Source organism: Dendropsophus ebraccatus, chromosome 3 (assembly GCF_027789765.1).
Source record: "Dendropsophus ebraccatus isolate aDenEbr1 chromosome 3, aDenEbr1.pat, whole genome shotgun sequence".
Taxonomy (NCBI): Eukaryota; Metazoa; Chordata; class Amphibia; order Anura; family Hylidae; genus Dendropsophus; species Dendropsophus ebraccatus.
The window spans coordinates 37,939,356-37,962,233 of NC_091456.1; the positions used below are offsets into that span (position 1 = coordinate 37,939,356).

The 22,878-nt window shown below is 43.1% G+C and overlaps 1 protein-coding gene across 2 annotated transcripts in view; it reads right to left on the bottom strand.

Annotated features, from left to right (window-relative positions):
• Positions 1-19,363: 19,363 nt before the first annotated feature.
• CASTOR1 (cytosolic arginine sensor for mTORC1 subunit 1) overlaps positions 19,364-22,878 on the bottom strand; it is a 35,539-nt gene continuing 32,024 nt past the window's right edge. For both annotated transcript variants that reach the window (XM_069961470.1, XM_069961469.1), the window contains exon 9: positions 19,364-21,791. In XM_069961470.1, the coding sequence (XP_069817571.1) occupies positions 21,726-21,791 (66 nt within the window). In that variant the 3' untranslated portion in view covers positions 19,364-21,725. The remainder of the gene's footprint in view (positions 21,792-22,878) is intronic.

The following is a 22,878-nucleotide window of genomic DNA, read 5'->3' on the forward strand; positions in this document are numbered from 1 at the left end:
CCACACATTCAATAGTTTATCTTTACTAAGAAATAACAATAACTATAACTACTTGCCACATGCGGCCAAATGGAGTCTTTTCTTCCAGTTTATTTGTAATAAATAATTGATTTATAAAGACGTTTTGCTACAAAATTCCTCTATTAAACACAAACCTGCGCATTTCTTTTGCCGCACTTTCTATGCTTTGTACATTATAAATGTACAAACCTCGCACAAACTTTGCTGTTGCGTGTCTCAGAGGCAGAGACGTCCAGTTGGCGTCCATATTTTTCGAGTTACCACATGCAGCAGAATGAAGCCTTTTCTTCGAGTTTAGTCATACGGAATTGATTCATGTAGATTGTAACTTTGCTACACATTCATCTATTAAACACGAATCTATGCCACGCTTTCAATGCCCTAATAGGGCCCTAATACACAGAGGAATTATTTGACCAATCAAGCAGATATCTCCCTGTGAAATACAGCCAGCAAAGTGCAGAAGAGCAAGCAGCTCAGCTAATCGCTTTCTTTAAACATCATAAAAAATAATCAGCCATCAGCTGCACATTTCTCTGTGCCATAAGACTGTGCCAATAGCTGAATAAAGGAAAGGGCCGTTCAAACATTGTTAGCAATGTTTTTGGAGCCCTTGCCACACAGTTACCAAGACGCCTGATAGGCTTGCTTAACCCCTTAAGGTCAAAGCCAATTTTCGTTTTTGCACTTTTGCTTTTTCCACTTTATGTTTAAAAGTCCATAGCACTTGCATTTTTTCACCTAGAGACGTATATGAGTGCTTATTTTTTGCGAAACCAATTGTACTTTGCAATGTCAGGCATTATTTTTCCTTAACATATGCTGCGAAACCGGAAAAAAATCATTTGCGCTGGTAAAACTGACTGGTTATGCATGTTCCTCAAGTCGTTACAATTACAACGATATGTAACATGTATAACTTTTATATTATCTGATGGCTTGTAAAAAATTCAAACCAATGTTAGCAGATATATGTTCCTTAAAATCGCTCCATTCCCAGGCTTATAGCGCTTTTATCCTTTGGTCTTTGGGGCTGTGTGAGGTGTCATTTTTTGCGCCATGATGCGTTCTTTCTATGGGTACCTTGATTGCGCATATACGACTTTTTGATCACTTTTTATTAAATTTTTTCTGGATTTAATGCGACCAAAAATGTGCAATTTTGCACGTTGGAATTTTTTTGCGCTTACGCCGTTTACCGTGCGAGATCAGGAATGTGATTAATTAATAGTTCGGGCGATTACGCGCGCAGCAAAACCAAACATGTTTGTTTATTTGTTTATTTATTTATATTTATAAAATGGGAAAAGGGGGGTGATTTGGACTTTTAATAGGGGAGGGGATTTTTTATTAATAAAAAAACATTTTTACTTTTATTTTTACTTTAACTAGAAGCCCCCCTGGGGGACTTGTATATAAACAGCAATGATCTCTCATAGATCAATGCTGTGTATATACACAGCAAAGATCGATGAGATCGGTCATAGATTGCTATGGCCTGCTGCAGGCCATAGCAATCTATTGCCGAGCCGGGATCAGTGTCATCCCGACGCTGAGGCCCGGCACGGGCAGAAGAACGGGGGGGAGATCACAGGGGGGGGGGGATCCGTCCCACTAGACAACAAGGATGTGTTTATCTAAGCATCTAAGTGCAGCTGTCAGGTTTGACAGCTGCACTTAGAGGCTTAATTAGCCGGCGCGGCAACGGGACCCGGCTAATAGAGGCACTGCCTGGCTACACATGTCAGCCGGGATCAGCGCCGTTCAGAGCGGGGACCCTGCTCTGAACACCCCCCGCGGCACCATGACGTATCAGATACTTCATGGGTCACTAAGGGGTTAAGGCCTCATTACACGGCACAACATGAGGGGGAAGCGATCTCTAACCTGTCATGTCAGTGCTCGCTTTCATCTCATTCCCCGCTTGCTGCCTTTGCTATTACATGCAGAGACAGCAAGCAGGAGGGGTGGCCCCCTCAGATCTAAAGATCGTCCTGGCTGCCCACTGAAGTAGTGTTGGTCTTCTGCCGCTGCTCCTACTACACAGTGCAACGAGCAGCAGACCTTTACTGACATGATTGTGATTTTTAACATATTGCAAGACCACGATCAGCCGAAATTGTGCATGTTACAAACGGACAATATTCGTTTGGTGTAATAGGGCCCTTGGACGATGGATCAGGCCTAGTAATATAGTCTTTACAGTTGTCCCACATGATGTGAAGCATCACTGATAAGATTCCTGGATGCATTTCAAACATAACCAAAATTAATCTCATCACTGTTAGACCACTGATAATGTCATTAGATGTCTCATCAAAAACATGATAAAGAGATCTTAGATAAAGTCAAAGTGGAAAATTCACAAGATGAATCGTGGTACTGTGGGGAACCTTTTGCTGTTCCGTTAACCAGCTGAAGATGCTGATGGTCCTGCTAATCCTGTACCTTATGTGGCAGGGGGCCTTTGGGCCCTTGCAACTACTGTGACCCCTATAGTTAGGCCACTGATGGCCAGACACCATATAAGGGTCAAAATGGAAATAAATCTTGTAACCATTTTTCTACATGAAGCACCCTATGCGATTATAAAACAGATTTACTGGGCAAGCAGAAAACTTTTTTTTTTTACCGGTACATTAGTCAATGACATTAAAGTACAGATTGTGACCAAGCAAACATAATAACATAAAGATCCATACACAGGTATTGTTATTTAGAGTAAAACCTAGAATTTGTTAAGAGTAATATCCTTAAAGCAGAGGCATCAGACTAGGAGTGTATGGTCCAGAAACCTAAAAACCAAACAGCTGAGAGTGGACAAATTATGGCAACCATATGGTAATACAACAACGAAAAACTTCTAAATGGGGGGAAGGTTTCAAAACAAAAGAAAAAAGATAAATCACAAGCGGGAAACCACACTAGGGAAGATGATTCATCCCATAGACTGCATGTGTGATGTGCTTAATTCTGTAAGATATTCCATTTCTCAGACATGCGAAATCATAAGTATTAGCCATCAGTATTAGCATAGTATTATGCACACTATGGTAATCACGCGGATAACTTGCCGTACAGTGGGGAAAAAAAAGGATTTAGTCAGTCACCAATAGTGCAAGTTCCCCCACTTAAAAAGATGAGAGAGGCCTGTAATTGACACCATATGTAGACCTCAACTATGGGAGACAAAATGAGAAAACAAATCCAGAAAATCACATTTTGTAAGAATTCTGATTTTGTAAGAATTTATTTGCAAATTATGGTGGAAAATAAGTATTTGGTCAGTAACAAAATTTCATCTCAATACTTTGTTATTTATCCTTTGTTGGCAATCACAGAGGTCAAACGTTTGTTGGCACACACTGTTGTTGGTATGTTGGCCCATTCCTCCATGCAGATCTCCTCTAGAGCAGTGATGTTTTGGGGCTGTCGCTTGGCAACATGGACTTTCAAAAGGTTTTCTATAGGGTTGAGATCTGGAGACTGGCTAGGCCACCCCAGGACCTTGAAATGCTTCTTACGAAGCCACTCCTTCGTTGCCCTGGAGGTGTGCTTTGGATCATTGTCATGTTGAAAGACCCAGCCACGTTTCATCTTCAATGCCCTTGCTGATGGAAGAAGGTTTGCACTCAAAATCTCACGATACATGGCCCCATTCATTCTTTCATGTACCCAGATCAGTCGTCCTGGCCCCTTTGCAGAGAAACAGCCCCAAAGCATGATGTTTCCACCCCCATGCTTTACAGTAGGTATGGTGTTTGATGGATGCAACTCAGTATTCTTTTTCCTCCAAACACAACAAGTTGTGTTTCTACCAAACAGTTTCACCAGACCATAGGACATTCTCCCCATTCTCTTCTGGATCATCCAAATGCTCTCTAGCAAACTTCAGACGGGCCCAGACATGTACTGGCTTAAGCAGTGAGTCCCTGGCGGCGTAGTGTGTTACTGATGGTAGGCTTTGTTACATTGGTCCCAGCTCTCTGCAGTTCATTCACTAGGTCCCCCCGCGTGGTTCTGGGATTTTTGCTCACCAGTCTTGTGATCATTTTGACCCCACGGGGTGAGATTTTGCGTGGAGCCCCAGATCGAGGGAGATTATCAGTGGTCTTGTATGTCTTCCATTTTCTAATTATTGCTCCCACAGTTGATTTCTTCACTCCAAGCTGGTTGCCTATTGCAGATTCAGTCTTCCCAGCCTGGTGCAGGGCTACAATTTTGTTTCTGGTGTCCTTTGACAGCTCTTTGGTCTTCACCATAGTGGAGTTTGGAGTCTGACTGTTTGAGGGTGTGCACAGGTGTCTTTTTATACTGATAACAAGTTTAAACAGGTGCCATTACAACAGGTAATGAGTGGAGGAAAGAGGAGACTCTTAAAGAAGAAGTTACAGGTCTGTGAGAGCCAGAAATCTTGATTGTTTGTAGGTGACCAAATACTTATTTTCCACCATAATTTGCAAATAAATTCTTACAAAATCAGACAATGTGATTTTCGGGATTTGTTTTCTCATTTTGTCTCTCATAGTTGAGGTCTACCTATGATGTAAAATACAGACACCTCTCATCTTTTTAAGTGGGAGAACTTGCACTATTGGTGACTGACTAAATACTTTTTTTTCCCCACGGTATATTCTGTTGCTTTCCCCCTGTGCTCCTGCCTGAAGTTCCGCTGGTCCCATAGACTCCATTCTATGTGCAAGCAGATTCTGCCGTCTGCCCAAACGCTACACAGGTTGAAGACTTCACAGCCTTGGACCACACAATTTGCAACGTTCCATAGGGAGCTCCCTACCAATTGTTTGGGGGTGGGACAAGAGGCCTTATTTAGTAATCATAAGGCCCTTAGATTGACAAAGTTAGAGGTGCACTGATAAATAGTATTTATAGAAATCAGGGACTCCCAGCACCCCTTCTGTAGTTTTTGCTATCCTTACCGAGCTAGAACTCTGGTGCTGCCTTCCACCTCTGATAAATTTCAAGACTCTTCATGGCACTGTTAAGTATTAAAATTGGGAGGGTTTTGAATAAATATAGGGCTTTTGGTAGAATGGACATCTTGATGGCTGCCACCCATCCTATGAACAACTGTTATCTACAAATCCAACATAGTAGTAGGAATGGAAGAGCCAGAATAAATGAATTGCATATTGTAAGAAAATGTGAAGTGAGAAGGTTAGGTTTAAAGTAGGTTTTTAAGGTTTATAGTAGGGGAGGGCGTTGGGCCTAGGGACTTTGCCGTTAGGTAACTCTCTGAGAACTGACATCTTTTGAGCTGACCATAAAATCATCATTAATCGTTTTCTAATCGTTCGCGTATGTGCACATCATTTATTCGTTATTATGATCGTTCCTATACTAGAGTATACAAATTATTGTAACTAACGACTGTTGTTTTGTGTATTATGGTAAAAGATTTCAGGTAGTTTGCAAAAGCCATAGTTTGCAATCGTTTATCGTTAATTAGAGATCAGTCCTGGGCCCTCTCCTTTTCTCACTTTACACTTTACCCATCGGACAAATCATCAGTAAGTTTGGTTTTCAGTACCATCTCTATGCTGATGATACCCAGCCAGGGGCGGATTAACTTTACCATAGGCCCCGGGCTGTTCACCAAGCCTGGGCCCCCCAACCCACTGTAACTATGGAAGCACTAGCCTGGCGTTCATAGTACAGGATAGATAATGTCATGATGTCCTGATTTGTGCAAAATTGCCATAAAAAAACAGTGATTTTTTGCAAATCATGGCAGAAGTGTAGCCAGGAGACAGTACACCATTGAAAGTATAAGTCTTTTTGGGTGGTCATGGGCCCCCCAGGAGCTCAGGGCCCCGGGCTGCTGCCCAAAACGCCTCTATTATAATCCACTAATGTACCCAGCTCTATACCTCCTCCCGTGATATCACCCCCGCACTTCTACAGAACACCAGTAACTGTCTGTCTGCCATCTCTAACATTATATCCTCCCTATTCCTAAAACTCAACCTTGTTAAGACTGATCTTCTTGTCTTCCCTCCCTCTGCTAAACACCCTCCACCTGACATCTCCTTCTCTGTCTGTGGTGCAACCATAACCCCTACACAGCAAGCCCGCTGCCTTGGGGTTATGTTTGACTCGGATCTCTCTTTCACTCCTCATATTAATTCTCTTTCACGTTCCTGTAATCTGCATCTAAAAAACATCTCTAAAATCCATCCCTTTCTTACTATGGAATCTGCTAAAACTCTTATTGTCACTCTGATCCATTCCCGTCTTGACTACTACAATTCCTTACTAATCGGCCTTCCTTCCTCTAAACTCTCCTCTCTCCAGTCCATTCTCAATACAGCGGCCAGGCTCATCTCCATGTCCAGCCGCTATACTGATGCTTCCCCCCTGTGCCAGTCACTACACTGGCTCCCTATTAAACACAGGATACAATACAAAGTCCTCCTGCTCACCCACAAGGCTCTCCACAGTGCTGCATCTCCCTATATCTCCTCCCTCATCTCTGTCTACCGCCCTACCCATGCCTTACGCTCCTCTAATAACTTAAGACTAACATCCACCTTAATCCGCACCTCTCACTTCCGTCTCCAGGACTTCACCCGAGCTGCACCAGTTCTATGGAATACTTTACCCAAGACTGTCAGACTCACCTCCAATACACAAAGTTTCAAACGTGCTCTCAAAACTCATCTATTCAAGCAGGCTTACCAGGTTCCCTAATTTTGACTGCTACCCTCAACCTCCCCCCCCCCCCCCCCCCCCACACACACACACCAAGCATTTAAGCACCTAGACCTGTGCATGCAGGCATTGGCTGGTGACAGGTTCATCCACCCTTACCTGCACTGCCTTATTTATAATGATGGTCGGACCATAAGAACAATGAAGCACTTTGCCCCTCTGCCATTCTGTCTCGCACCCCCTCCTGATAGTGTGTAAGCTCATGCATGCGAGCAGGGACCTCACTCCTCATGTATGGATAATTATATGTATCTCTCTGTAATGTCTATTTTTTCTCTATGTATGTACCCCAGAATTGTAAAGTGCTGCGGAATCTGTTGGCGCTATATAAATAAAAATTATTATTATTATTATTAATTAGAGCAAACGAAAAATTGCATAGACTCATAAGACCCAGTGGGAGTTCAGATAGTAAGGAATACAGATGGGCGTAGTACTCTGCAGATAGGGATGCAATATGATCAGGATCATAGATGAGACAACCCTTCAGATCTTTATTGCATGTAAAGGTGACATTTATTTACTCTCGCGAAGTTGAGATGCTAATAATGAATGCACCTTGTTCGCATTTTCATAACTTTTGTGCTTGGTATACGTCATCAGTTTCCTAACCTTAAAAATTGCTAATTCCTTCAGTTTGGAGTGAAGATTGACAAGTTGCCTCAGCATACTGAGGGAAGGAGATGCAGCCAACCTACGTTCTAACAAGTACATATGGAAAGTTAATTGTTGTACTTGGAAGGCAGATTATGAGCTTCCCATAGGATTGAATGTGATGATACACTGCCCACATTGGTTGTGATATACTCCCAGCTTGTTTTACCTCCCATGGCAGAATTTCCAAAACATTGACAGTAGTTCGATATCTCATATGACTTGGGAATGATCAGACTATGTGATCCCCATTATGTCTGAGTGATCCATCAACCTCAGAATCAAGATGTTCCCTAAAAAAAAAAAAAAAATCCATCCTGGTATGGGTAGAATGTGGGTGTGGGAAGAATGTAAATGACTTATCATCAGGATTAGTTTTTCTACAAAGGTCAAAAAATCTGTGACAACGAATAAGTGGGCGGAATTTTTGGGACAGCTGAGTCAGAGAATGAGGTTATGGATTAGGCGATTTGGCATAGTTGATCAAAAGAGGGTGAAAAGGGAACATGAAAATCTCCTCCCAAGGAAAGAATAGAGGACTTTAAAGAGTCCACATGCCTAGAGACCTTGTTGATTAATCTAGATAGGAACATGATTTGTCCAGAATTTGGGCAATATACATTACAGAGAATTATAGATCTGGTATAGAGGTAAACACAATTCTAATGGGGTTCGGTGTGTATTTTGTTCTAATATCTTGTGACTGATTCATTAAAATGTAGCACTGCCATAGTAAATGCATCTAAATAAAAAGGCGCAAAAAAAGACAAACTATGAAAAAATTGTGCAGTTTTATTCACCTGGTTCTGACCAGACATAAGCTTCCGCCTGTTTATGCGACTTTTTAAAAAGTCGCAAATGATAAATTGGGCGCTAATCCCGCATTATGCGAACTTTTGGGTAAATGCAGGCAGATTTTAAAAAAGTCGCATCTAAAAATATTCACCTGTAGAATACTGGTTCATAAATAGAACTTAGACCAAAAATTAGGCGCAAACCCCTTGATAAATGTCCCCCATTGTGTCAGCCTTTTGTTGTTTAAATTATTATTATTTTTTTTTTTTAGTGAATTGTGGCTGCCAGATTTACTTTTAATTGAAACATCTGAAGGAGGAATTTGTCCTCTTGGGACATCCTTTGCATCAGTGTGAATTTCCACAGAAAAACAGTGGTTTCCGCTGCATTTATATACATGAGTCTTGATATAATGTGGTTAAATCATCAGTGTTCTTTCTGCCAAGGGTAGTTTAATCTCCTAACTTTGGCTTCCCAGCCCCCTCCAGTCTGTTAACAGCCACGGGAAAAACACAAAAAGCTGGAAATAGCCACAAATTTTCCCCTACCTACTAAGGCTCCATTTACACAGAAAGATTATGTGACAGATTATCTGCCAAAGATTTGAAGCCAAAGCCAGAAACAGACTATAAACAGAGATCAGGTCATAAAGGAAAGCCTGAGACTTCTCCTCTTTTCAAATCCATTTCTGACTTTGGCTTCAAATCTTTGTCAGATAATCTTTCTGTGTAAATGGACCCTAAGATACTAGCCACTCCCTGGTGTTTCTCGTGGACCACCTGGTGCAGCATATTCACTTTATAATTTTTCTGCCTGCTTTGAATTATCTCTTAGCAGGGACTGCTGAAGGTTCTCATACCTGCAGTCTTTCCACTAGACACTTGAGAAAGGGATCGGTGCGATCTCGAAACGCGTAAGATTTTAGTACTTTATTTTGCCTTGCTTTTTTACCTGGACCTGCGCCCATTGGACCCAGTTGTGGAGGATTTTGGTGCTGTAACTTCTCAAAGAAACACTGGTTTAGAAGATACATGTCAATGATGTGGGTCAACAACGCTGCCAAGTAGTACCCCTGCAGGTCTGGGAGCACCACACAATCCTCCAACTTTGATCCACAGAGCAAACACCTTTGTAGTCAAGCAGGTTTCGCACCAAAATTAAATTCGTTCTTTGAAGAAGGATTTTGGGATCTTTACCGGCGGTAGGCATTGAACAGCATAAACAAGCCTTGGCAAAAGGGTCATGTTAAATATTGCACAGTGACCAAAATAGGCGAAGGTTCCCATTTAGCACTACATGACTGAATAGTGGCCAACAAGGAAGGGAAATTAATTTGGAAGAGCTCCTTTAGGTTGGAGGTAACATAAATGCCTAAATACTTAATTGATTTTGCAGCCCAACAGAGTCTGGAGGAGGACCGGAAAGGTAGAGACCACATCCTGAGGGAGTGAAATGTTAAGAGCGTTGGATTTTGAAAAATTCATCTTAAAATTAGATAAAGAGGTAAATATTGCAACTTTGCACATGAGATTCGGTAAGGAAGTAATCATCCTAGAGAAAAAAATGAATTAAAGATCATCTATATAGGCAGCAATCTTATGTGTGGTCTCTAAAGACAAAACACAAGTATGCACACCAGTATTGAGAATGAATATAGATATCTTTATTTAACAAATCATGAAATATGAAGAAAAAACACTTGAAAAAAGTTAAAAACACTTAAAAAACAGAACAAGAGACCATGATTGTAGTCATGTACTCAGGGCCAATAGTGGAGAACAATATACTCCAGGTAAAGGTCTCAAACCCCATCCAGCAACATTATGTTAGTCCCTTATCACCACAGAAAAAACGATCTCAGATAATTACATATATGTACAAATAAAGTGCAAATGCATGAAAGATGGACCAGATCAAAAACAATAATGAAAAATTGTGTGACAAGCACAGAAAAAGAGAAACAAACATGCAACACCTGGATGAAATGGGATACGAGAGATCAAGGAGAAATGTGGCAAAGGACAGGGGGGGGGGGGGGGGGGGAGAGGCAAGTAACCAGTAACTATGGCCCAATGATGTGGTCTCTCCCATCAGTACCCACCCCCACCAAATCCATCTGTGAGCGCACTGTTCGTAAAAAGGGCTCAAGTGTCAAAACTAAAACCCCCCTAAGGGTACAAACCCACTTGGCGGATCTGCAGCGAGTCTCCTTGCTGCGTTTTTGCAGCGAGACTCGCTGCAGATCCCAGCCCTATACTTTCATTAGCAGAGAAACTCGCAGCAGGGATGTACTTCCCTGCTGCGATTTTGTCTGCAGCCCTCCCCATTAACCCCCTAGCCACCGGACATTATACATTACCGGGTCCCCGTTCCTGCTTGCTTCGGGGCTCCCGGTGTCTTCACGGCCCGCCCGGCCAATCAGTGCGCTGCGGGGGGGGGGGGGGGGGGGGGTCGATCGTGCGGCTGGGGGGGGGGGGGCGGGGGTCGATCGTGCGGCTGGGGGGGGGGGGGGGGCGGGGGGCGATCGTGCGGCCGGGGGGTGCGGGGGCGATCATGCGGCCGGGGGGGGGTCCGATCATGCGGCCGGGGGGTACGGGGGGCGATCGTGCGGCCGGGGGGCGATCGTGCGGGCGGGGGCGATCGGGGCTGCAGGGGGGGGCGAGCTAGGATATACATTACCAGGTCCCCGTTCCTGCTTGCTTCGGCGGCTCCCGGCACGTTCCGCCCGGCCAATCAGTGCGCTGCCCCGCCGCAGCGCACTGATTGGCCGGGCAGGCCGTGAAGACACCGGGAGCCCCGAAGCAAGCAGGAACGGGGACCCGGTAATGTATAAAGTCCGGCGGCTGGGGGTTAATGGGGAGGGCTGCAGACAAAATCGCAGCAGGGATGTACATCCCTGCTGCGAGTTTCTCTGCTAATGAAAGTATAGGGCTGGGATCTGCAGAGAGTCTCGCTGCAAAAACGCAGCAAGGAGACTCGCTGCAGATCCGGCAAGTGGGTTTGAACCCTAAAGCAACGCCAGGGGCATCCCTGCTGTGTCCCATTATAGAAGTTGAAGCTGTCAGTGCTCTCAGAACATACTAAAATGCTTTTATTTTATAGTACAAGTAGTCTTAGAGACTTTCCTGAGTTCCTGAAGTGCTGCAAGCTGGAACAACTTCTTTCTCCCACCTTCTATACCTGAGCCTGCTAGGGACTAAGCTTTCAGGTGTCAATAAAGCAGTAAGGCGGGAGAGAGGAGGCATTCCAGGTGCAGCTTTCAAGACTTAGGGAAGCCTTTTTGAGTATTTGTACCTGGGAATTAAATGGGATCTGTCAGGTTAATACCAGGTACAGAGCTGCAGACACAGGCAGATAGGTGACAGGGAGATAAAACAAACAATGCCTTTACAACCTTGCAAAAGGCCATCACCAAAGACAAAGGGGGAGATTTATCAAAAGGTGTAAAATTTAGACTGGTGCAAACTGCCCACAGCAGCCAATCGCAACTCCTCTTTCCTTTCAGCACTGCCTAGAGCTGTGATTGGTTGCTGTGGGCAGTTTGCACCAGTCTAAATTTTACACCCTTTGATAAATCTCCCTCTTTGATAAATCGTCCTCTTTATTTGGAAGCTGAAGAGCCACACAAGTGATGCTGAACCACAGCATGCACGCCGCCTCCCTCCCCACCTCTTCCTTCCTTAGTAATTGATGTACAAGACTGGAGGCTCAGACCTGTACATTAATCAGTCAAGACTGGGAGGGTATGGAAGGTAAGATGCATGCATGCTGTGGCTCAGCATCACTTGTGTGGCACTTCAGCATCCAAGGAAAAATTTAATTTTATAGCTATAAAATTGGCCACCAGCAAAGACAAAGGCATAATTTGTTTTATCCCCCTATCACCTATCTTCCTGTGTCTACAGCTCTGTACATGGTACAGATCTGACAGATTTCCTACATTATGGAAGCACAGATGGATATATAAAATACACCAAGTCCTAACGGTTATCTAACAGTGTCAACAGTTAAGAACATGAATTTCAGCTAACAGATTCCGTCCCTTTTATAGAAAATAACTACCATCCTATCACTGTTCCTCTCTCCCGCTAAACATTCCTGTCGCCCTTTTTGAGATGAACTTGTCTTGGCAATGCCAGCTCACTTGGCCAATCACTGATACAAGTGGGACAGCATGTGAGCGTGGTGGCGTGAGTGGTCAGTGGGGGACCCAGAGACAGCACAGGAAGGCCCCTGGGGAGTGTGGGGTGGTACAGTAAGATTAGGCTGATTATTATTTTTAAATATTATATATATATATATATATATATATATATATATATATATATATATATATATAAAATAATGAGCCAGAATACCCCATTACTGGGAGCTTTGCCATTTAGCATTGCAAGGTATTCTGTTTTTGAGTTATAGAAACAGAGTAGTGCTACACTTTACATAGTGCATGTCAGGGCCGTTTCTAGGTAATTTGAACTACAGGGCGAATCTTGCTAAAAGCGCCCCCCCCCCCCAAAGTGATGTTGGGGGGGTTTGTTACTAGGAAGAAACAGTGTGTGTATTATGGCATAGAGCAAAAGGGAGAAAAAACAGGCAGAGGGCGGCGCCTCGTGTGATACCGCAAATGTTGGTGGTAGTGAGAAAAGGGAAGTTGCAAGGCTCACCTTGTTGCCCCTTGGGCTTAGTGCGTATCACCCTGAAGTTAGGGTAGGTAGGTAGAAAGGTGATCCAAACGTAGGTCCAGGCGAGGATCCTTCTGATACGATGTCAGGCTGCATAAGCTAGTTGGGGGTACATGAACGGGATGCTCCCAAAAAGAGGGGCCCGTGTGGACAAGAAGCAAACGTAAAAACAGGAGATGGCTTGGAACAGCCGTACCCGAGTGATAACCAGCACTGCCCAACAAAGTATTCAGGAGTAGAATGAGAGTAAAACATGTAAACATTTATTGAATAATGCACATATTACGCGTTTCAAGAGTACTAGGCTCTCTTCATCAGATTAAGGCACTTAATCTGATGAAGAGAGCCTAGTACTCTTGAAACGCGTAATATGTGCATTATTCAATAAATGTTTACATGTTTTACTCTCATTCTACTCCTGAATACTTTGTTGGGCAGCGCTGGTTATCACTCGGCCGCCACCCCAATTACCAAACACACACACACAAAAAAAAACCAACCTTATACTCACCTTAATACATAGATCGGGTCCCTGTCTCCTCTCCTCCTCCAGCCTGCGAGGAGCAGGCAGGCCGCTGCCGCCCCCGCACACATCCTCTTCCTCCAGGCGCAGTAATATGACGTCACTGCGCCTACTTGAGGAAGATGATGTGTGAGGGAGCAGCAGTCGCCGGCCAGGTGATGATCGCCTGGCTCGGCCGAGCCGAGCTCGGTCCGAGAGGGGCGGAGCTTCGGTCCGGCGGGCGGTCGGGCATTCAGGGCAGCTGATGGGGAGGTGAGGGGAGGTCAGGCCAGGTGATGGGGCGGGCGGACTGACGGCCGACGGTGCGTGCCGATAAGTGACGTCCTGGGGGTGCCACCAGCGCCCCCAAGCTGTCGGCGCCCCGTGCGGTCGCCCGGCCTGCCCGCCCCTAGAAACGGCCCTGGTGCATGTTAACATTTATCAGATTCATTAAAGTGTGTTTATCCTGTGGCTACGCCATAAAGACTGAGGTGATGAAGATAGCTCTTTCGAAGCCATATTCTTATGGTAAAGTCTTTTATTCACACACTGTGGCCAAGATTTAACAATCAAAATCAATCAGTCACAGTCTAGATTTCATTTTTCAAAATGAGCTGTGATCAATTGCTATCTATTGGAGACAAATATGTCCCACTTTTGTTTTAGACAGATTGATAAATCTGGGCCTCTGTATCAATGTCAGATGGAGTCTTAAAGTGTAACTATTTAATATATTTTTTTTTTTGCAGAAATCAATAGTACAATCAATTTTAACCCCTTAAGGTCAAAGCCAATTTTTGTTTTTGCGCTTTTGCTTTTTCCATTTTATGTTTAAAAGTCCATAGCGCTTGAATTTTTTCACCTAGAGACTTATTTGAGAGCTTATTTTTTGTGAAACAAATTGTACTTTGCAATGACAGGCATTATTTTTCCATAAAATATGCTGCGAAACCGGAAAAAAAATCATTTGGTCTGTCCAATTGAAAAATAAAACGAATTTGTTTTGATTTACGCCGTTCGCCCTATGGTAAAACTGACTTGTTATGCATGTTCCTCAAGTCGTTACGATTACAATGATATATAACATGTATAACTTTTATATTATCTGATGGCTTGTAAAAAATTCAAACCATTGTTAACAAATATATGTTCCTTAAAATCGCTCCATTCCCATACTTATAACGCTTTTATCCTGTGTCATTTTTTGCGCCATGATGTTTACTTTCTATCGGTACCTTGATTGCGCATATACGACTTTTTGATCACTTTTTATTACATTTTTTCTGGATTTACCGTTTACCGTGCAAGATCGGGAATGTGATTAATTAATAGTTCGGGCGATTACATGCGCGACGATACCAAATATGTTTATTTATTCATTTATTTAAGAATTTATATTTATAAAATGGGAAAAGGGGGGGTGATTTGGACTTTTATTAGGGGAGGGGATTTTTTATTAATAAAAACACTTTTTTACTTTTTTTTTTTTTTACATAAACTAGAAGCCCCCCTGGGGGACTTGTATATACAAAGCACTGATCTCTCATAGAGATCAATGCTGTGTATATACACAGCAAAGATCCATCAGATCGGTCATAGATTGCTATGGCCTGCTGCAGGCCATAGCAATCTATTGCAGAGTCGGGATCAGCGTCATTCAGACGCTGAGGCCCGGCACGGGCAGAATAACGGATCTCCCCCCCGCTATCGCATCGCGGGGGGGAGCTCCGTGCCACTAGACACCAGGGATGTTGTGCATAAAGCACTTCAATGCAGCTGTCAGGTTTGACAGCTGCATTGAAGTGCTTAATTAGCCGGCGCGGCAACGGGACCCACGCCAGCTAATAGAGGCACTGCCCGGCTGCAGATTGCAGCCGGGATCGGTGCCGTTCAGAGCGGGGTCCCCCCCCACCAGGTATGTCATGGGTCGCTAAGGGGTTAAGAAACTCTGTAATAGATTTTATTAGGCAAAAAAAAGCCTCTTTCTGTACTCAAAAAGCTGTTTTGCAGCCTCCCCCACTCACTTCTTATCTGTGCATTATCAGGCAAAGACGTCTTTATTTCAGGGGTGCAAAGTGAAGATGGATTTGCTGAGTCCATTATAACCTATGGATGGGGTGGGGGCAGTGGGGGATGAGTGAGCAGGAAGAGGACAGAAACCAGCTCCTGCTGTTTGCAGAGAAAAACACAGAATTCAGAGGTCAGTGCTTATCTGGGAGCTTGGTGAGAAAAGATTACAGGAAGATGTTTTGTACAGCCTTCCTTTTCTCCTCTCTGCACTCACTCACCCCCCTCAACCCCTCCACTTTCCATAGAGCATAGTGACACAAAAATCCTGCTACTTCTAAAGTGAGAGGGAAGGCAGGAAAACAGCTTTTTAAATATAGATAGAAACTCTTTTGCTTAATAAAAACCTTTTACAGAATTTCTTAAAATCACTTGTACTATTGATATTATGCTTCAAGGTGTGTCCATACACTTCATAACAAAGTCAGCTGAACTGGGCTCAGACAACAGTATAAGATGTATGGCCGCCTCTCAACTCTCATGGTATTGGGGAACTAAAGCCAAGCAGTGTGCCTGTTAAACTATGTCATGTTGAGAATTGAGTTTTATTTCTTTTAACCCCCAGATTGACACTTAAAGTTTTCCACTATCTGTTGGTTGCTAGGATATATACAATAGGAAGAAGCAATTAGAGAATAACCAATAGGGCTAGGCACACACGTCTGCTGGGATTCTGAGGATCGATGTCAGACCTCATAGAAGTCAACGGGATTTCTCGGGTATCTGTCTGTATCAAATAAGGTCCATTACAGAACCTAGCATAAGCAAGTTAATATGATTAACACATTAGTTGTTTCTGAAAATTAAACCAGACTGTCAGTTTTGTTTGGTATGTGTATGTTGTTGCATGGTCTCTAGTGTGTGGTGATTTCTGCAAGACCCGAGTAATCTCATATTGCCTATTTAGTGCTCATTGTTTTAAAGTGTCAGTTTCCTTAAATTTCACAAATCCAGAATAGGTCTATGTAAAAATAGGTTTGTGCTTCTGTAAAGTCTGGCATTGTATCTATTAAGTGACTGTACATTTTTTTCTGCCCTACCTCATTCACAATAGTAAGGGGTTATTCACACATCCGCAATAAATGAGCAGTGTGCGGACTGGACCTCGGACCTCCCGATATTATAATTTATTATGATTCTGGGACCTCTGAAATGGTGTAAATCCTCCTGCGACTGTAGTGACACAGCCCATCATGAAGACTTCGTCTGGTGATGCCTCATCTCTGTAGGATCTATCAGACAAACATTTTAGGCTTCTCACTACAGCACCATCTATACAAAGTCTGTATTGCTCCACACTGTAACAGTACCCACTTTATACCCCCCTAGTAGCTTTGAGCCCTCAGATAGCAGGCTCCCCCTATGCCCTCATATAGTAAAAAGGCCATCATCAATACTCCAGACAAAGATAAGCACCCCTGCCTTGCACCATAATATTAAAGATATACACTATTCTGTGTCCCCCTATATAGTAGTCACGGCCCTCTGCGCCCCAATATATTAGGCCTTCTCTGTACATTCATACAGTAATTAAACCTTTTGCCTTGTCTGATCAAAACATTTGTGTAGATACAATTCTGCTGTATGACCATTTGCATATGGGGGGCACATTTGAGCCCATTTCTGTCCCCAGTTTCAGACCAGAGTCATTTTTATACAAAGTACAAAAACTTCTGACAAAATTGCTTCTAACTTGCTGAATAAATACCATGTATAAGGTCTAAATATAAATATTTAGACTTCTAGATGTTGTATAGGCTGGCTATATGTAGTAGTAGAAAAGAGTTAGCGAGCAAACATCATAGGCGTCAGAAGTTATGGCCCAGACTGATGAAAGGTTGTAAAATAGAATTGTCCGTAAACTGCCCACAGCAACCAGTCATAGCTCAACTCTCAGATCTGGTAAAACGAAAGCTGAACTGTGATTGGTTAGGCTGGGCAGCTTATACCTGTTTCTATTTGACACCTGGGCCTATGTGAATTTCTGTTGCTGTATACTAGTTGAAAAGTGGTGGACTTTATAGAATACATCCTGATATAATTTTGCCGAAATAAAGGTTAGAAATGTAAAGGGAATCTGTCCCCTGAAAAATGCATATGAGCAGCACTGTAACATACTATTCAATAAAATGATACATATGATACCTTTGTGTTTTGTGTTTTTTTCCGCTGTAGAAAGCATTTTTACGGCCGCTGAAGTTTCAGAGAGGTGTGGCCTGGAGCTGCAATGCTGCAAGTCCCCACCCTCCTTCCTATTAACAGACCGGCAAGCCTACATAGCCAAGCCTGAAGTCCCACAATGGCACTGTGGTATCACAGGCAGAGTGAGAGATACTGAAACCAATCCCTAACCAGTCGCACTCACCATGTCTGCAGAATAAACACTGGAAGGGTAAATTCACACGGGCGTCTCGCATAAGAAATCCGCAGCTAACCCGCAATACACATTATTATTATTATTATAATTATTATTATTATTATTATGTGTATTGCAGATTAGCTGCGGATTTCTTATGTGAGACTCCCGTGTGAATTTATCCGAACACAGGATTCACAGGAGCCATCTGTATCCCTTTATTAAGAGCATGTTACAGTGCTATTTTTCCCCATATGCATTTTCCAAGTGACTGATTTGCTTTCAGTGAGTATTTGAACTCTCTAGATACAGCTGGAGGAAGCCCTAGATTCTGCATTTCAGCATGCTGTCCATGAACGTTCCGCAATAAACCTCTAAATTGTTGTTTTGCTATTGTTGTACATTCTGTAAATTGTCCCTTCAAAGAGATCTAATCAACTTTAATCGGAAAAATCTGTACTGACAACACAGTTCAACTACAGAATTTACAGTTACTCTTATCAGACATTCATAAAGAACAGGGGACGTGTCATTAGAACTTGCATATTTTACTTAAAAATATAAAACAATACACATCCAAAACATGTAAAAGGCACATACACAGGTAGTTCAACACTTCATGACCCATCATTTAAATCATATCTGTTGAATAGCCCTTGCTTTATCTTACAATGGTATTAGGCACTAGTAGGGCAACTCCAGCAAAAAAAAAAAAAAAAAAAAAAAATTTCTTTCAAGTCAACTGGTGTCAGAAAATGCCAGAGATTTGTAATATTCTTCAATTAAAAAAATTCAAGTCTTCCAGTACTTATCAGCTGCTGTATGTGCTACATATCTTTGTCTATGACATATAGCAGCTGATAAGTACTGGAAGCCTGGAGATTTTTTCATAGAAGTAAATTACAAATCACTGGCACTTTCTGACATCAGTAAATTTGAAATAAATTTTTTCCCTGGAGTTGCCCTTTAAATGGAAAAAGAAACAACTGTCAAGGTTACAGAGATTACGTGAACTACAGTAACAGAGTCCTTGCAGCATTATGTGAAATAAGGCACTCACACTACAAATGACCCCCCACACCGCAGTGGTGGAGCTTACACATGTACATGAGGTATATATCTAACTAGTTATAATTGAAAGAACAGCACTCATGCTGTTTTGTGAATATATCATCTGACGATACAACAAGGGGTGGTCTTGGCATTTCTGGGGCCCCAAGCAAAGTTATGTCTGGGCCCCCCCCCCCCTCGACACGCACTCCACAACAATAGACCGCTGCGTGCTCCCCCAGTAGTATATAGCCCCCCTGTGTGCTCCCCCACTTGGATATAGACCTCCTGTGTGCTCCCCCAGTTGTTTATAGACCCCATTCTGCTGCCCCAAGTAGTATATAGACCCCTCTGTGAAGCCCTAGCAGTCTATAGCCCCCCTGTGTGCTCCCCCAGGTATATATAGCCCCCCTGTGTCTTCCCCGTTATATAGCCCCACTGTGTGCTCCCCCCATTTATATAGACCCCCGCTGAGCACCCCCCCCCCCCCAGTTACACAGGCCCCTGTATGCTCCCCCTCCCATATAGTATATTACACAATAAAACAAACACTTATACTCACCTGGGTCCGGGTGTCTCCTCTTCTCTTCACTCTTGTGGCAGCAAGGGTTTTCCCTGCGGTCACAAGAGGCCATGCTCCCCTTGTCCTGGCGCCGATGCTCCAGTGATGTCACTGGAGCACCGGCACCACAAGGACAGAGCGGACACTTGTGACCGCAGGGAAAACACTTCCTGCGGCCACAAGAGTGACTGACAGGAAGGGAGCCAATGGCTCCCGCCCTGTCAGTGCTGCTGCTGCATGTAACTGTGAGCGCTCATTACGAGTGCTCATAGTTACAGTTCAGATCGCAGCAGCGAGCGGGGCAGCAACCCTGTCTAGCGGTCTTGAGCACAAGAAAAGAGGGGGGCGTGGGGGCCCCAAGCGATTGCTTGGGGTGCTTGGTGCCAAAGACCGCTACTGGATACAACCAAGCTCAAAAAGGTTGGATAACAATACAATCAATCCTGAACATAACAGACTGGAGTGTACTAAGTGCAAAAACTATATATCATTTTACAAATTGTCTGCGCATCCTTGCAATTGCCATACTGTTATAAGCAGAGATGCAAGGTACTGCAGTGTTGTCCCTCTCACTTCACCGCTGCAGTTGGGATTACACACAGGAAAATCTACAGGTAATCTCATAGCAAGTAACCAGCTAGTTTGTGTGCTTGAAATCTACACTTTAGTCAGTGTATATGTGGATTTTTTCACCTGGAAATGCTTTGTTTACATGCTATAAGATTACCTGTAGAGATTCCAGCGTGAAACCTGCAGCAAGTAAAAGTATACAAGTAACGTACCCTAATAGCACAGTCACTGCAAGGACAAGCAGAAGTTAACACTGAAGAGGCTGCAGCGATTCCAAGTCCCTTGAAACAACTAATCGATAGGAATGTCAGGAACTGGAACCCTTACAAAGTAATAGTCAAGTTCTAGCCATGTACAACTGGATAACCCCTTAAAAGGAACCTGTCACCAAGAAAATGATATCTAATCTATTGGCATCCAGTTATAGAGCAGGAAGAATTGAGCAGATTGATATCTATCTTTGTGGGAAAAGATTCAGTATAACTTGTAACTTGTTGATTGAAATCCCTAATCATTCTGTGTTAAGGAGTCTAGTGGGTGGGGTCTCATTGTAGGATCATTCACTGGACTCGCATGGGAGGATCAGAGATTTTAAGAAGAAAAAAAAAAAAAATACAAATTACACTGAATATTTTCCCATAAAGATATATATGAATCTTCTCAATTCCTTCTGCTCTATAACATAATGCCCAACGCTTAGGTAGCACTTTTTTATAGTGACAGGTTCCCTTTAAAAGCCTTACAGAAACCAGTTGTTTAAACTAAAGCACAAGGCAATGTTTTCAAACTTATTAGAGCTATAAATCAGCCAATGCACATTTCGGATACGTGCACACTACAAAAAAAACGTTGCGGATTCCACAGCTCGCACCCGCTCACAGACTCTGGCGGATGTCCGCGTCTCCGCCTGTGCAATAGACTCCATTCTATGCAAAGGCGAAGTCCGACGTCCATTCAAAGAATGAACCTGTTAATTCTTTGGACGGAAGGCGGAATCTGCTTCCTAGAATGGAATCTATGGCATGGGTGGAGAGTCCGCGAGCGGGTGCAAGCTGTAGAAACCACAACAGGTTTTCCGTTGTGATTACGTAGTGTGCACACACCCTAAGGTTGGAAAATAAGCTTTACTGTGGCATGCATGAGAATGTTGATGGGGTAAGAGTGGATATGTTTAAACCTGAAAAGTATGGCATTATGTGCCCTGGTGACTCAAGGAAAGCTATTTACATACAGTGTGTACCACAGTGAACCCCATTTTTTTAGAATGAATGTGCATACGATGAATATAGGATCGACAAGTCTGAAACATAGTTTAAAACACCCTAAACCATTGTGGCTCTTATAGCTGTAGTTTAAACACAACAATGCTAGCGACAGGTTATTTCATACAGACTAAATATAAGTCATGAAAAAACATGTCTCCCACTTGAGACAACAGACCAGTACATAAACAAATGAAACTCAACAATTAGGCGAACATTACAGCAAAGAAATATGATCATTTCCAGTCATCTAGAAGAAATGTTCTTCAAAATAAATGATTAGTGTATTGCTTTATAAAGCCTTCAGTTCATTGGCACTAAATAGATTGTTGTAGCACCATCGAGACAAGGAGTTCTCTTCATTGCCTGTTCTCTTGCTTGAGATCTCATAGATCTAAGATCAGAAGTGGCGAGTGCAGACCGCACATGGATACTCCGTCATCTTTTACTGCTGCAGCAAAACAGAGACTTGGGCCTAACTTTTACTTTCCTCCCGCTCGTGTAATAACTTAATGACACAGGCAATGTCTTCTTCTGGCACCTATTTAGAAAGAAGAGAGCTTTCTAAAGACTCATAATAAACCCCAACATTTCTAATTAAATAGTTATGTTTGATTAAAAAAACAATAAATAAATAAAAATAAAAAAAATCAACAAAATGTTTGAGAATATATAAAAGAGAAAGGTAAAAAGTTAGGGTTAGGGCCAGACTGTTTTTACAGTCTGTTTAACAAATCAATTTTATGGAAGAAAAAGGATGCAAAAACTGCATGCATTCATCTGGATACATTTTTCTATTAACTTCTATTATTTATTTTTTAACATATACAAAAACTTTGTCCACGTTTTCTGTACATTACAAGTAACAAGTATTGTATTGCCCCCCAAAAGTTATAGAAGTCACCAATATACACTTATTAAGGGAAATGCTTATAAAGTGTTTTTTTTCCCTGCACTTACTACTGCATCAAGGCTTCACTTCCTGGATAACATGGTGATGTCACTTCCTGGATAACATGGTGATGTCACGACCCGACTCCCAGAGCTGTGTGGGCTGTGGCTGCTGGAGAGGATGATGGCGGGGGGACACTGAGGGACACAGGGCACTGGAGGGACACTGAGCATCCCTCTGCCATCATCCTCTCCAGCAGCCACAGCCCGCACAGCTCTGGGAGTCGGGTCATGACATCACCATGTTATCCAGGAAGTGAAGCCTTGATGCAATAGTAAGTGCAGGGAAAAAAAGCACTTTATAAGCATTTCCTGTAATAGGTGTATATTGGTGATTTGTATAACTTTTGGGGGGCAATACAATACTTTAAAGCGGCACTATCAGCAGGTTCTTTGCAGAGAACCTGCTGATATGCTGCTGTAGCTGCCTCCCTCAGTAGTAGATTGCAGTTAGTTACAGCCCTGTACGCCCCCCATTGTTTCTAACAATGCTAAATGCTCTTATGCAAATTAGTAGCATAAGAGCATCTAGGGCGTTGCTCTGCGCCAGAGAGCATTGCCATGGCCCGCCTCCTGCCGTCCCGCCCACTATGCATATTTATAACCGCATAGTGGGCTCTGTACAGGACGGCTGCGCAGTGAAGCAGGCATGTCGGAGACAGGCTGCTTCCTGAGGG